Source organism: Macrosteles quadrilineatus, unplaced genomic scaffold (genome assembly GCF_028750875.1).
Source record: "Macrosteles quadrilineatus isolate MER2022 unplaced genomic scaffold, UCM_ALF_1.0 Scaffold_2__2_contigs__length_208266976, whole genome shotgun sequence".
In the NCBI taxonomy this organism is placed as follows: domain Eukaryota; kingdom Metazoa; phylum Arthropoda; class Insecta; order Hemiptera; family Cicadellidae; genus Macrosteles; species Macrosteles quadrilineatus.
This window is the reverse complement of record NW_026542595.1, coordinates 192665049-192681976: the sequence shown is the minus strand read 5'-3', so window position 1 is coordinate 192681976 and position 16928 is coordinate 192665049. Positions and strand designations below refer to the sequence as shown.

The following is a 16928-nucleotide window of genomic DNA, read 5'->3' as shown; positions in this document are numbered from 1 at the left end:
CGAGTCAAAACTAAAATCCAAGCTTATTTTATTTACATTGAACATATAGAACATTGTAAAACAATTACGAAAAACAATTCCCTTTTGTTTTTTTACTGCAACCCTGAATAAGCTTTAGGTTTTACAACTCCTAATTTCCTGAGGTAATCCGTTGTAACTGCACATTGAAATGAGAAAAATATTTCTTCCAATTTTTTGATATAAAATATTATACCTCAGAATATGAGTGGGATTATTAATTCAGTTTATTAATCTATGAATAATAATTTATTTATTTGTTTACGGCAAAATCGCCATTTTTACAATCAATCATCCAGGATATGAGTACAATTTGTGATGTGGAAAGTCAAAAGGGACCTCTTGCCCTCTTGCCAGGAATTTTTGATTTTGAGTTACATACAGTATATATTTTTGAATTCCTTATTAAATTCCAAATCACTTAGTGCAAGTCCCATGCATCAACATTTTTTTTTCTTATAAGTTATCGGACTTTTAAACTTGGTTAGGGAAAAGGGTCATTTTGAGAAAAAATTATTTGAAAATTTCAAATACTTGTAAAAACGGTTTCTTTTGTATCTATTACCTAAGAAATGATTTTGGTATCAAAAGAAAGCTTATTATGTCCCCTTTGGAGGCAATGCCAATTTATGTCTTAACTCTCAGTTCTTTTCATTAAAATAATTGTTTTATTAAACCATGTCGTAAAAATCACATTAAACAAAAAATAACTTTTGTTGGCACTATGTTATTTCTCCATAGAATTAAAAAAGGTACCACTGTCGGGACCTAGAATGCAGGACAATTCATTTTTTGGACTAAAGTCTGTTTATAAAGTGAATATTAGAAATTGGACCTCTTGTCGTTATGGCGAAATAATATTGAGCGGAAGGAGGTATTTTTACTCAGAACGAGCTGAGGCTAATTTTTTTCGACCTTTTCTATCTTTGATTCGATACTTTAACCGATACTGTCCTGTTCTATGTTAAATGAGTTATAACAATCGATAAACCCCGAATTTCAATATTTTTGACCTCAATCACTTATATCGGCCGTACTGAAAACTTTGCATCTCCAACAAGAGGTCCCTCTGAACTTTCCACATCACATTTATAAAAGCTATTGGCTATGTTTTAAAGCATGTTTTTTTAACTTCCAGAACATTTGAATAAACATGCTAAATTTATTTTATTTTATTTTTGGTAATAATAATATTATTATTTTATTTTATATCAAATATTTGTCCTAAAACTATCTGAGTATTATTTTTAAATTTAAATAATATACTGTATGTGTTTTTCCAGTTTTCATTTTGGGAAAAAAATTTGGGTCGCCGGAATTCTACCCCCGGATATTTACCCCCATGAAAAAACGCCTACATCATTTTGACGTCACGAGGGGCGGGGCCTGTACACGGTCGAGAAACAGCCCGCGACTGGAAATCTACCCCCGGACATCTACCCCCGGACATCTACCCCCGGAAATCTACCCCCATGGTCAGCTACGCTACGAATCGGCCAAGATGCATTGTTGTAATTGATTTAATTAATTGGTTGATGTAAGTCAACGGCTCTTCGGTTATTCATTAGCTTATTATGCAAATGATTTTTTTTCTTGTAAAACGAAAACTCAAAAAATACTTTATTCTTCTTGGGCAATAATATACCCCAAGTCGTTGCCAACACAACAGTCAACGCAACAGGTGTGTCACCAAAACGATGATATCATCAAAAATATTTTAAAGTAAATAATAAGAAAGCATATTCATAATAGCATATTTAGAAAAAAACATATTGATTTCAGTATACCTAGTTTTTTTTTAACTGCATAATCTTGTAGTTGTTTTAATTCCAATAACATAAGATAAATGTTATTTGTTATAACCTTATTTAGCTACGTAAATCAAATATGTAAAATACTGTACCTATTCGATGTACATGTTAAACATGACAACGACATATCGCCTGCTTTATACTGGATATTAGAAGCTAATGAATAACCGAAGAGCCGTTTATTTACATAAACCAATTAATAAAATCAATTACAACAATGCATCTTGGCCGATACGTAGCGTAGCTGACCACGGGGGTAGATTTCCGGGGGTAGATGTCCGGGGGTAGATGTCTGGGGGTAGATGTCCGAGGGTAGATTCCCAGTCGCGGGCTGTTTCTCGATCGTGTATAGGCCCCGCCCCTTGTGACGTCAAAATGACGTAGGCGTTTTTTCATGGGGGTAAATATCCGGGGGTAGAGATACACTACCCCAAAAATTTACACTTTTTTATCTCAACATTTTTGTTTAAGTGCTTAATTTGTGAACTTCTAAATAGTGCATTCACTTTGCTATACCTTATTGTCACTATTAATTGCTTTTGGGACTGTGTGTATATTGAAATAAATATTTTTCAACTTTTTATTTTTAACCTATGATGAGTCCATTTTGTTTGTAACAGTAACTGTAATGTTATTCAGGAAAATATTTCAAAGCTTTAAAACAAGGGTTTGTATGTTTAATTTGAAATCTAATTAGACAAAACTAACATTGATATTGTCTTGTAGGCCGAGACGGCTGCCAACCGTATCTGCAAAGTTCTCAAGGTCAACCAGGAGAATGAGAGACTTATGGAGGAGTATGAACGTCTCGCCAGCGACGTAAGTTACTTAGCAGAAATTATTGGATAAGTGGTATTAGTAGTTGTTGGAATAATATTTTGAAGTAGACCTAAAACCAAACTATTGATGGTTTCTATTAGTTTCTAAAGATGATCCTAAGCCATTGTTTTAAAATATATGATATGAAGATAGTAGGAAACCAATTAATATTCAAGTTTCTCACCTCGACCAAGATTTAGAAGGCTACTGTGTGGCCCTCAAGGTCTTTAATGAGGTGAATCCACATCAAAACTGAAAATGTGTTCATTCAACTGGTTTCAAAAAATTCCGAACTGGTACGCTAGTTGATGCTGAGTATAAAGTTACCATTTGGAAAAAAAAACTTAACTCAGATGGATTTGTATTTCAATTTTAACCTTTTGGTCTGTTTCTAATCACATGGTTTGATTCAAAATCCAACTTTGAATCTGTTTGCGTTGATATTTGTTTATTTTTATTTAAATTTTATAGACAACATTAAGTTTATTAAATGATATTTAAATATATTTTTCATTTGTCACAAACTAATTTAATCTCTATTTGCAAGAAGAAATATACTTCTTCGTAAAGAAACAATACAACTGTAAAGCCATAGAAATGGTATGGTTTATTTGGGGTTGAAATAAACTGACTGTAGCACTTGTTGATTCTAGTTGCTGGAATGGATCCGACGCACACTGCCGTGGCTTCAGAGCAGACAAACCGACAACTCTCTAGCCGGCGTACAGAAGAAACTGGAGGAGTGAGTACTGTAAATCCTTTATCCCTTATAGTTGGATATCCTCTATTTATTTTTGGTAACATTTTATAATGTAGTTGAATGTGAGGTGTCAGAAGAGAGTGATCATTAACTTAGTTGTAACATTGAACATTGACTTTGTGTAGTAGACATCCCATCTATATAGACTCAATAGTATCAATGGAATACTTTGGTCACAGAGTGTGTTGCGGTCAAAATAAATGTTCTCCATTAGTTTTTGGTTCCATTATAGTTGATGTAACAAAGAACACGTAGTTGTCCTGTTACAATAAGTTTTTCTGTCAATTTGGCTTGGTTAAACAGTTTATCAATCAACTAAAATTAATGGATATGAGCACACTATGGTGGTGTCCATTTTCATTCAAGCCTACCATAACCCCCGTCTTTTTAAGGCAAGCTCTGGCAATTTTATTTTTGCAATGTCATTTTATTGCCGTGTTTGCGGGGGATGCTCATAACATTACTTCAATTCCGTATTGAAAATTGTTTATAAACTAAGAAATTTATTTCATTTCAAATAATCAATAGTCAAAATTAATTCACAATATATATTCTGTTCTGTGTTTTGGGGGTATACATTGTTGTGTATTATGCAGGTACCGAACATACCGTCGCAAGCACAAGCCACCTCGTGTGGAGCAGAAGGCCAAACTAGAGACAAACTTCAACACACTACAGACCAAGCTGAGGCTGAGCAACCGACCTGCTTACATGCCTACTGAAGGAAAGATGGTCTCGGTAAGTGATGTCCGTCAACTACATCCCAGACCTAAGCATTGACTAGGGATCTCTTCTGCGTTCTTCTTCTCTAAATCCCTCTTCACTTCTGTACCGATTACTTCCAGGACTAGATGTGGGTGTTGACCAGTCCTTTCCATCTTCTATCCCTCTACAATTTCCTTTTCCTCCACCACTGTCGTTTAACTCCTTTATTCGCCACACTCATTTTCACCTTATTTATCATCTTTTAAGTCCTCCTCTCGGTCTCTGTCTCTTTAGCTTAATCTCTATCAACTTGGTTTTCTCGGAACTCTCTTTTGTTATACAACTATTGTGGATATTTTCCATCACGATTACTAAAAGATTTATGATTTCACTACTTTTCAATATCCGGATTCTAATCCTCCCCTAAAGTACCTTAAACATTACAAGATCACTAAACAAACCCAGCCAAAACTGGAAAATAATCAAGTAAAACTATACAGAGATAAGGCAAGCTATCCTGAAAAAAATATGTGTTTTGTCTTGAGTTAAAACTTATTGTTTTTATGTTTTATCATTTTAGGATATTGCCAACGCATGGAAGGGACTTGAAACATCTGAGAAATCATTTGAAGAATGGCTGTTGTCTGAAATGATGAGGTAATAACTTGGTTTGGAACATATTACTAAGAAAATTTTTTAAAGAGAATTACACTCTAGTACGAATTTAATTGGAATATAAATAACTTTTTAGTTTAAAAATAGAAATAAGCTAACCAATGAACAATTGTATGTTGACCAAAGCTGAACTTATAGGCTACATTTAAACCTCAATACAGTTGATTAGAAGTTTCATTTTTAAAACCCCTGTTTTAGTATTACCCTTATCACATGTTGTAGCAAACCTTGATAAGCAGTCTTATTGTCTCTATGAGATACTTGCTATAGAGCTTCTACTGTACAAGCCTGTTCAATCTAGCTCGTAAGTGGACAAGGCAGACATTTTTTTCATTTGCCTATTGGGTCTGGTAATAATTGGGGTTTTGATCAAAATGATTAACCGAACCGCTCATCAACTTATGAATTTACCATAGACTGGGACGGTAGCGTCATCCTGTAATCCAGCTACTAGGAGGTCACGAATTTGGATATTAGTAGGCATGCACTGTGTATGCGATACTCCCTGGTGTGGATTAACGTCCGCACTAGTGAGTACTACTACTATCCTGATAATTAGACCAATTTGTTTATTACAAGGAAAAAAATTGGTTCGGATTCTACTATAAACTGTAGGTCCCTTAGTTGCCATTGGCTGTATGGGCTATAAATTAACAGCTGTGTTTAAGGAACATGTTGACCTTAGTCACTAACAAGTAACAAGACTACAAGATCGCGCCACTAATCCATCACTCATATTTGGGTTAAAATACACACTTAGTGGCGTCTCCATCTTGAATAATTAATTGATTGATCTTGTGGTGAATACCATAAGAATAAAAATAAAGAGTTGACCTTACCAAATGTTTACTCTAGGTTAGAGCGTCTAGAGCACCTGGCCCAAAAGTTCAAGCACAAGGCAGACATCCACGAGGACTGGACGCGAGGCAAGGAGGAGATGCTGCAGAGTGCGGACTTCCGACAGTGCAAGCTGAACGAGCTCAAGGCACTCAAGAAGAAACACGAAGCGTTTGAGAGCGACCTGGCTGCTCACCAGGACCGCGTGGAGCAGATCGCAGCCATCGCTCAGGAGCTCAAGTGAGTCGAAATATCTGTCTAAAGGTCAAGTAAGTAACTTTTTGTAAGGCTATTAGAAACGAAAAAGCTACTTTCTAGTTTTTATAAAGATAAACTTTTATCTGGGTATATCAAACACTGGATGGTAAAAAAATTATATTGATTTTAAATTTAAACTATGTAGTTTAATTTAACATAATTTAATTCAGTGTTTTTCTTTATATTTCTTAAAGGTTATTTTTAAAGGTCCTAACAGGTCTCAAATTAAAAAGTTTTTACAAAGCTAATAGTTGTTTTGTTCCTTGTAACATGCATTTTTTCCAAAGCTGACAGATGACAATAATAATCACAACCATATATCTTTTGAAAAATCATACACTTTTAATTAGGAGAACTAGTAAACAATGTTCAAGAAGAACCGGTAATATTGGGCTTAATAAAATTTAAAATAAAAACATCACCAATATTAAATTTAATTAAATAATTTCATGAGGCCTTTAAGTAAATATTGGTGATTTTGTAGTGTATAATAATTAGATTCAATTCAAAAGATAGGTACATTATTTTACTCAATCCATTCTATTTACAAAATTGGTAAACATAAACAATCAATTAATGAACACATGTTTAAAACTATACATCAATTTGGTTTATTTTAAAACTTAGTGGTTTATGGTTTAGAGAGTATTTGAGTTGTAATTCAACTAGATAAAGGACCCAGCTGTGTAGCTCTACTTGAAAATTGAGCTTTAAATGTAAATGGTCCTGACCAAATAGTAACACAGCTGTTAAGTAATTCATTCTGCATTCATCGTTCACCTTTAAACCTTAGCATGTCAGTGTGGAAATCTAATCTAATTTCCCTGTGAAGCACTCTGGAGTACCATGACAGTGTGAGTGTCAACGCCCGATGTCAGCGCATCTGTGACCAGTGGGACCGCCTTGGCAACCTCACTCAGGGCCGTAGGAAGGCTCTCGACGAAGCTGAGAAGATCCTGGAGAAGATCGATATTCTCCATCTGGAGTTCGCCAAGCGAGCTGCGGTAATTATATTAATTTTTCCCCGAAGCCAAAAATCAATTTAAAAACAAGAATTGGTAGCACAGGTTGGCCAACAAAATATAATGAAGCAGATAAGGACACGGGTCTCGTAATGTGATTATTGAGATAAAGTTAAAAAAAAACTTAAGCCTATTTTAAGAAATGGAGTTGTGAGTACAGTTATGCATTTTTAGATATAAAAGCACTGCGAAATTACTAAAATTATAATAATCGCTCCAGACAAGCTATAAATGGCTTTTGTAGATAAATTGTATGAGTTTTGTAAATTTGTATTTCTTGGAAATAAATCAAATAAAAAAATCCTAAATCATAAAAAAGATAACAGCAATTTAAATAACTTTAAAAACAACTGTTTAGATATCTCTTTAAACTTGAACAGCCTCTAAATTCCAACCATTGATTAACCCAAAAATAGGGTACCTGGTGACCTCGCCCCCTTTATTTTGGCCAATTGTGCTAATTTACTTTCAAGCTGAGTAGTTCCGTAGTTACAAGGAAGACAATTTTAAGGCCTAGAATATTTTTGTTTGATGACAACATGTGTACAATGGTACTTTATTCGTATATCGCTACAGTGTATTGTGTGTTTCAGCCGTTCAACAACTGGCTGGATGGTACCCGGGAGGATCTGGTGGACATGTTCATTGTTCACACCATGGAGGAGATCCAGGGACTGATGGACGCTCACAGCCAGTTCAAGGTAACCTCAAACTATCTCGGCCATACATATATGTCCATTAACAACGTCCATATTCCTCACATCTCTAAATGAATTTTTTGTCAGATTTTCCATATTCTTAAAATAAAAATTTAATACAATCATTTTCTCCAATTGTATATTATCATGTGTATACTCATGTATACTTTTGTCATTTTACTATTAATTTTATTATCATTATCAATTGAGATGGGGAATCAACTGGACGTAGTTGAACCTAGTGAATGTAAGATGAGTGTAGAATGGTATAGCTTTTTCTCTGAATAAGACATACTGTTTGTTTAGCCAGGACAATGGTGTGGTGTTTAATGGTTTTTGTCTTCACCAGGCCACCCTGGGAGAGGCAGATAAGGAGTTCAACTCTATCGTGTCCCTGGTACGAGAAGTAGAATCGACAGTACAGAAGTACCAGATACCTGGAGGTTTGGAGAACCCGTACACAACACTCACTGCTAACGTAAGTCTACAAACGATTTACAATGTGTTAACTTACACGAATGCTTACCCAAAAAGATAAGATTTGGGGGGGGGGGGGCTTAAAAGCAACGAAATTAGTCACTACACTGGAGAAAGTTTTTGCTTCAGTATCTAAAAGTCAATGGTGAGTTGGTGACACCTATTTTTACACCTACTAGTTTAGAATAGGCTAGTCTTTTAACTCTGAGTGTGACTGGTTATTTATTTCTCGGTGTATTGACCAAAGGACTTGACCAAGAAGTGGACAGAGGTTAGGCAGCTTGTGCCTCAGAGGGACAACACCCTGCAGTTGGAGCTAAGGAAGCAGCAGAACAACGAGATGGTACGACGCCAGTTTGCGGAGAAGGCCAACCAAGTTGGACCATGGATCGAGCGGCAGATGGATGCAGTAACGGCCATTGGAATGGGACTGCAGGTCTGTAACTGACAAACCTTAAATTTATTTCATAGATGAATAAAAAATTAACCATCTTCTTTAGTTTGACTACTGTAGTTGAAATTAGATAGCAAAAGTATTATAGCATTCTGGCTTTCATTTCCTGTTTGCTCTATAATAGCTTCATCTCCCCTTCCTTGTCTTGGATCCGTTTGCATTACCAAGACTCAATATCTTTCCCCTGTATTGTCTGACCAATGTTGGCAACATCATGCATATAGTCCTGGGAAAGTATTTTGAAGGTGAACTAATCTCGGACTAACAAAAAGTTCACAAATATAAGTAAAAGAATTGGGCTGTTTATGTAATAACAAAGCACAAAACTTAATAGGTATTCTTCCTAACCAGTTTGTTTTGTGTCAGGGCTCACTGGAGGATCAGCTGCGCAGACTGAAAGAGTACGAACAAGGAGTTTACGCCTACAAACCCCACATCGAGGAGTTGGAGAAGATCCACCAGGCTGTACAGGAGGGCATGATCTTCGAGAACAGGTACGCAGAAAATAGTACCATTGACACAATCAGGATGAGTAAAATTTACAAAATGCTCAATTTGAGGTACAGTTCTAAAAGAATCTACCAATCTCGTCAACTCCTACTTGAGCCGTTCTCCATTTTATTTGGGGGCTTCTTCTGTAGACAGGTTAACTCATCATAAGTTCTTCAGCAGACCTAAGACCAGATTCTAACCTCTATACAGTGGTATTTCCTGCCAAGAGGCAATGCCCCTACCAATAATATTGGTTTTGATATCATATTGGTCATGGTTTAAGCTGGTAGTTCTAAAGTTGAGTCCCAAAATTGAGCTCATGTCTGGTACAACTTAAAGTAATTTTGTTGTGTTATTCTCTAATAGATATCTGTTGCGTTTAGTTAGTTTTTCTTAAGAGGGGATGATTTTTCTTATTTGAGACTCAAATGATTATTGATTTTCACAATTGAGATTATAATTTAATCCCTGGAGTGGAAATATACACAAGACCTATTCTATAATAACAAAACAATGTTTTTGAATACCGAGTTGGTCATAGAAAATAAATTGGCTATCTTGTATCACACTACTGGTATTTTATTCGGATGGTCATCTCTCTTTAACACTCGTCGGATTATTAGAGATTTTTAAAAATAGTCATGAAAAGTGGAAAAAGTAAAATCCTCCTCGTATTACTATAGCCATAATGTAATATAGTTTACTAAACTGTATATTACATTTTAGCCATAAATTCTTTTATATACACTTAACTTAACCAATATAGTAAAACCTGTAGATTGAAACAATAAAGTAGTAAAATGCTTGTTCCCCTCATTGTAAGTTTGTTGGAAAAAGCACATTTTCAACAAAACTTTGTTTTGCGGCTGATGTAAAGTCAGAGAGAACAGTAAGTATAAAAACTAAAAACAATCATCACCCATCACATCAAACCACTTTCTTGAACCAACTTGTTCATTTTTCGTGTAAACATCATCTTTCCATAGCAATCAGGCATAAAACTTTACCCAAGCATGAAACCACTCGGCACTTCTTAGTCAATATTTGTTGTCATTATAACCGTGTTGTTCCCAGTTTGTACCTATCACTTCTTGTTTTGTATCTGTTTAATTTTTTTGTTCCTACCACCTCTGTTGACAGAGTCTAATACCTTTATATATTTTTTATTTTTTTACTCTGTTATCATCAATTGTAACCAAGTTTTGTGAGAACTATGTGTACACAAATGTGTAAACAATAAGTTCAAATTTCTGAACTTAAGGAACATAAACAACAAATACCATTGTTGAAACATAAAAAATGCTTATTTAAAAACAGTCTAACTCTAAATCTGTGTTAATTCTCAGAGAAGTAATGAAATGGTAGTATATGCATTGGTTTTTGGCAAAACAATTATAGCAAATATGCCTCCAAGATATCTTAAACACAACACACATACATTATAAAGAACAAGATGGAGGGAAAGGATTTTGTGGAGTTTGCAACTGCAATGGTGCAATCTAATAGCGGTCTGAATAACTGATAAAAAATTTACAATTCATTGTTCTCAATATGACTTCCTTTTCCTTTACGCTTGGATATTTAACCTGAATGTTTTCTGTGATAAGATACAAAATATGTTTACGGTTATTTCTATCACTTTTTTACGTCAATTGACTGATTGCTTAATGACCACAGTGGTAAAATTTTCTAGAACAGAATAATGACATAGAATTATTGATTTTTGAATACTCAAGTAGACATCCTATTTTTGGAGCTGTACCCAATGTTTTATTCAAATAGAAGCTAGTTCAGAGAGTTCTTCTGTAAAATATTCTATTTCCTCGTATACTTTTTTTAATACTATTGAAGTTGATGTGGCTTAACAAATTCTACCATTCACAATAAGTTTTACTTTCAGTTGGGTCATTGTTGTTCAATAAATTTATTGTCGGTTCTCAATTCAACTAGCCTAAGTTAAATGTTATTCTAAAACATCTACAGCTTTGGGAATGGGATATCTACATCTATCAATAGTCTAAGCACAACATATATTAAGCCCTTAAAGTGGTAATTATATTTATAAATTCACTAACCCTGTGTTTTGTCAACAGGTACACACAGTACACAATGGAAACGTTGCGCGTCGGCTGGGAACAACTGCTTACGTCCATCAACCGCAACATCAACGAGGTGGAGAACCAGATTCTGACCAGAGACTCAAAGGGAATAACACAGGAACAGCTCAACGAGTTCAGAGCGAGTTTCAACCACTTCGACAAGAACCGCACCGGACGTCTCGCACCCGACGAGTTCAAGAGTTGCCTGGTCTCTCTCGGCTACAGCATCGGCAAGGATAGACAGGTAAACTAGAGACAGCAGAATGTAGAGGGACGACATTCCTTGCAGGAATATAGCTGAAGACAGGGAGAAACTGTTATGCTGAAAAAAGCCCAGGTTACAGATGGAGGAAAATAACTGAATATAGAGATATAAACTTGTTTTGCTGGAACAGAGCTCGGGGTGTAAAAATGATAGGTGTTTGCAAAAGTAGTAGGTAGACTTGCTCTCACCTTGTTAGAACGCATGCCAACAAGAGACTTACCAAGGTTAGTTTGTTCAAGATTGACTTTCGGATACTGAACTAGACATCCTATCTATATGGACCAGCTGTAACAATTTTTTTTATTTAAAAAAAGGATCTACTCAACTAGTGTGCTACAGTCTTAAAGTTATATGATCTCCCTCGGTTATTGTCTTCGTCGATATGACATACTGCTGTAGCTTATAATAATTTGCCATTTTGGTTTGATTCAGTTAAACATTTGGCGTATTTAACAGAAATCAGCAATTCAAATCATGGCACTGTGTCAGTAACTCAAGTCATCTTCATCCAATAAAAAAAAAAACTGACTAAAACTTAACAATGGATGGATGGAATATCTAGTTATAGGCAATGTATTAACACTGTGATTTTGCACAGGGAGAAATCGACTTCCAGCGCATCCTGGCAGTAGTGGACCCCAACAGCACTGGCTACGTTCACTTTGACGCCTTCCTGGACTTCATGACCCGAGAGTCGACGGACACTGACACAGCGGAGCAGGTCATCGACTCATTCCGTATTCTGGCTGCCGACAAGGTGAGTTACCACTCCCAGGAGAACATCAGTAGCACTCAAAGTTAACTGTCAGGCTGCAAAATATTATTAATAGTATATATGGTCACACTCATACTTATCTGCATTCAACACTTTTCAAGGTATTGAGTTTTTGTGTGCAAGAAAATAATAAGAAAACTTTTAGTTTTTGATCTCGGCGAACCCGCCATTGGCCGCTGCCGACATATCATGGCCCGTGTTGAGCTAAGTAGGGAGTGTCGAACTATCGAGGTCCTGTTAACAATACCTGAACTTAATTGGTTTTAGTTTATGGAATTGTAAATAAAGAATCAGCAAAAAGAGATTTGCTTAAAAATAAAGTGTTTCCAACAAGTGACAACATTTTAGTATCAGTCTGCTGTCTCAGTTTTAATGTTTGTCTCTTTCTTTCTGATGACCTGGCATTTTTTGAACCACTTAATGCAAAGTTTGTGTGACTGTACGAGATTCAAATAACCAATTGGATAAACTTGTTGTATTGTGTATCAGTTTTACACCTGAGGTGACTTCTGTTTCAGCCATACATCTTGCCTGATGAGTTGCGCAGGGAGTTGCCGCCAGACCAGGCAGAGTACTGTATCCAGCGCATGCCACCCTACAAGGGCCCCAACGCTACCCCCGGCGCCCTGGACTACATGTCCTTCTCTACTGCTCTCTACGGCGAGTCTGACCTCTAAACACAACCGACGCCACTAACTCAAACTGGTGCCTTTTTTGTAACCGCTGTAGCGTTTAGGTTAGAACTGTATTTAATAGTATTTTTTTAACCTAAGCGTGTACATGGGCTTAATACTTACGTTGCGATCACCAAAGTCTGAATATAATTTGGTATTGAAGGTGAAGATAAGCGGTGACATGAGATTGTGTACTTAAAACAGAAGCCGAATTGCTCAACTGTCACTGTATCTGCTGATTTTGTAGTTATTGTAAAGTAAACTCTTAGTATATAAATCGAAAGAATAAACGTAGAGTTTTAAATTTGAAAAAATCAAATACTGCACTGTAATTATACTTGCACAAGAGAAGAATTTTTACTCTATGTCATCGTATATTTTATTAACGTAGGCGTATATATTTATATTTTGTCTATACAACAACAATTTTAACCAACGTGTTATATTTTAGTTTAATATGGAGTATATTTAATTTATTTAATTTAGGTTACGATATGTTTTATCCTGATGTTTTAGTCTGTACAAATTTGATCAGTAAGCCATATTTTAGTCTCACCAATAGGTGTCAGGCCTCGCCTTTGATACCAAACCGAAAATGTCCTATGCGGCAGCAAAATCGAGCTGAACGATTAAAAATTCTTTGATTTTATTGTAAACAAGTTCCTTTTATTTTTTAGTCACATTTCAATGTGCGTTAATTATTCCTTGTACAGCCGAACAAATATCCTTAAGGGGCGTCCTTGTAAGATAAATGTCTTGTTAATTTGCACTGCCATTTGAGGGAATCAACTAAACAAGAAAGGCAACATCAAACCAAATTGTTTATTTATTTATTTAATGTTAATCGTTTTTGATGATTTGGTTTTGATTTGATGTGTATGTTAATTCATTGTAAAGTTAGGTTATTTGGAATGAGTATATTGATGTTAATAAAGATCTACCATATTTACACAAACATTTGAGTGCATATTTATAGTTTCCAGTGCATTGCCTGATCTAGTCATGTAGTTTTGGGATCTGTACAAACAAACAAGAGAAATTAAATGGAACTTGGTACAGTAATCTCTTTATTTTATCTTGTCTTTGTCTTGTTCTGTTCCTTCCAAGGTATGTAGAAGTTGATCAAAACACATACATGAGATAACTTACAATCTACTATCATGAATATGAACTCAGGGAAGGAATAATTCTATTTTAATACATTGAAATTCACTTAACAACATTTACATTTACATTTATAAACAACATTTATTCTTGGTTCAAACCACATTCTAGTTGAGCACACTAGTTCTTTACATTTTTTTGTTAGACTTGTTACAAATAGATATGTATATTTAGTACCTATATCAAATTAATGTACAGTAGACCCCCTCTTAACCGACCTCGTATTAACCGATAATCGGATTATCCGCCTTCGATCGTAAAATAATACAGTTTGTTTTAACCGACCTAGCTTTGAGAGCAGCTCGGCTTAACCGCCTTTTTCTAGGAATCTCGGCATTTCCGCTCCCACGCTGGGCGATGAGAACTGAACCATATGCTTATCTCCACAGGATATGACTAACAATAAGTTATTTTGTGTTGATCACAAAAAATATAGCATAGCCTATTGTCAGTTTGTCATCATCGTTCGTAGCTCGAGCACATCTGATCTGATTTGTTATCTGTGCGGCAAATTTATAACATCATAAAGTGCATTACGATTTTGAGAACTGATTATCTTATCGCCGGAGTAAACAAACAACGCAACTTGTAGGGAAGGCAGGGAAGCGGGGTTAACAACTCCAAGGTCAAGATAGTTTTTGTGCTTAAGCCTCCAGTGAGAGGCTATAAATAAACGTCCTGTATTGTAACAAAATGGTCGCTTGTATCTTTAATGTCGACAAAAGGTTCTGTACTGTATTACGATGTTATTTGGAAAGCATCAATTAATACATTACAGTAGGCCTACTAAAGTTACCTATTAAAATAGGAATTTTATTGACTCTTGCCTAGTATAATAATATATTCCACTGAAAGTAGGCCTATTTGACTTGACCGTGTTTTGGGTTTATTTGAGACTTTTCTATCAATATGAAAAAGGAGATAAGAGTAGTTTATTTGATAAATAATGCAATTATGATTTCAAAATAATGATTATATAATTCCAAATGAATAGCACTTCATTATGTTATGATTTTAGGGATTGCCCATTTTATCCGACCTTTTGAGTTATCCGACCTAGGTCCGGTCCCATTAGGGTCGGTTAAGAGGGGGTCTACTGTACCAGGGAAGAGCACTAGGGTAGCTTTATCATTCACAAAGGGTCTAAGTGAGATTTGCTGGTTTAAGATTGGGTTTCTTTTCTTGTTTGAGACACATTAAACACACTAAAAAGAGAAAATCTGATCTTATATACTAAACACTTTTGCAAAACTTATGACAGCTAGCCTGACCATACTACTGGGCTGAATTACTTGTGGTTGGTACCAAACGAAAGATACTTACCTGTAGATGTGCAGAATCCCTTTATAAATTAAATAGGCTCAAAAATAAGCACAAAAATGAATTCTAAATTTAAAAAAAAATTAACATGGCCCTTATGGGTTGCCATGTTTGTGTCAAAAATATAAACAGAAAATCAAAACAAATTAAAGATATTCCAATCACATGTTTTATTTGCAAAATGCATACTTTTTGGTCGAGTTTTCGACCATGGGACGAGCTCTCGTTTGAGAACTAAAATTCTTTGTCCACCAAACACTGTTGACAATTTAATAAAATATTTGCTACCTATTTACTACCAATACAAGTAGACTTCTCATCCCATTGTAAATTTTGAAGCTCATTTTTCGTGTCAGTCTAGTTTTTGTTGAGGAACACTGATCGCTAGTGCCGACAATTTTTTTCTATTATTTTACCGTTAATTTTTGTTTTTGGTTATCTAACTAGGGGTACTTTTCAGATAACTAGGGGACGAGTAATTTTTATGCTTAGATCGTTTTATTTGGTTTTACAAGGTTTTAATAAATGACTGAAACAACAAGAAACAAATTGTGAACAAAACACAACCACTACAGTGCACCGGTCAGAACTAACAATAGCAAGTATTGGATACTATAACAACAAATACCTAACCTCTATTAGCAGTTGGTAAACAAAGCAACTACAATATGGCGTCGACTCGATAAGGTCAATTTTGGTCGAGAAAGGAAGAAAAAAGTGCAGTCAACTGTCCGGTGGGGCACACGGGAGGGACTAAGGCTAACATATCTTGTAGTGTCAGCGTTCGCTGCTAGAACTGCTAAGTTGAAAAAATTTAAATTTTTTTTTTAAATTTTAGTTATAAAATTAACTTTTTAACTATAAAATATTGTTATAAAATTATTAAATTAATTTTTAATTTTTAAAATTAAACTGTCATAACATAACCTAACCAACCAGACTTGCTGATAATAACAAAAACTATATAAGATACAAATCTAATTAATGATTACAGTACTTTAATTTTTAATTAATTATAAAATTAATTTTAAAATTTAGTATTATAAAATTAAACTGTTATAACCTAACCTAACCAACCAAACTTGCTGATATGAAAATTTGTTGACAAAAAGTTTGTGTTGCCAGCGGGATTCGAACCCGGGACCTCTTGAACATCAATCCGAAACGCTACCAACTATGCCACGAACGCCGCTGAAATCACATCGTTTCGTTACGGTAATCGTGTTGCCTCAAGAGAAGACATTAGCCACTAGAGAAATGACGTCACTACACCTTAGCCTTAGTCCCTCCCGTGTGCCCATTCCGTCAACTGTCCACTCAACAGCTTAATAGTGGTGGTGAGTAGTTTCGGTTGGACAAGTCAACTGTCAATCATTTGAAAAATACGAAACAATTGGAAAGTGAGTGACTCAAAACTCAACTCGACAGTCAACTATTTAAAAAGTAGGGCCCCTGATACATCTTAGTATGTTGGATACACTATACATTTTTAAACCTTAGGAGACCATTTTGAAAAAAAAACTTCCAAATATATAAAAAAAAGTTAAAACAAACTATTATAAAAAAAATCAAGAACAGCAATCATGCAAGAAATGTGAAAGAGGG

General features: G+C 35.2%; 1 protein-coding gene across 3 annotated transcripts in view; it reads left to right on the top strand.

Moving 5' to 3' along the window:
• LOC128983965 (alpha-actinin, sarcomeric) overlaps positions 1–13901 on the top strand; it is a 79149-nt gene extending 65248 nt beyond the window's left edge. For all 3 annotated transcript variants that reach the window (XM_054403245.1, XM_054403246.1, XM_054403243.1), the window contains 13 exons: positions 2556–2648; positions 3302–3390; positions 4005–4146; positions 4694–4770; positions 5644–5865; positions 6716–6887; positions 7499–7606; positions 7953–8081; positions 8328–8516; positions 8901–9028; positions 11120–11369; positions 11989–12147; positions 12684–13901. In XM_054403245.1, coding sequence (XP_054259220.1) covers positions 2556–2648; positions 3302–3390; positions 4005–4146; positions 4694–4770; positions 5644–5865; positions 6716–6887; positions 7499–7606; positions 7953–8081; positions 8328–8516; positions 8901–9028; positions 11120–11369; positions 11989–12147; positions 12684–12842 — 1917 coding nt within the window. In that variant the 3' untranslated portion in view covers positions 12843–13901. The remainder of the gene's footprint in view (positions 1–2555; positions 2649–3301; positions 3391–4004; positions 4147–4693; positions 4771–5643; positions 5866–6715; positions 6888–7498; positions 7607–7952; positions 8082–8327; positions 8517–8900; positions 9029–11119; positions 11370–11988; positions 12148–12683) is intronic.
• The last annotated feature ends 3027 nt before the right edge of the window (positions 13902–16928 follow it).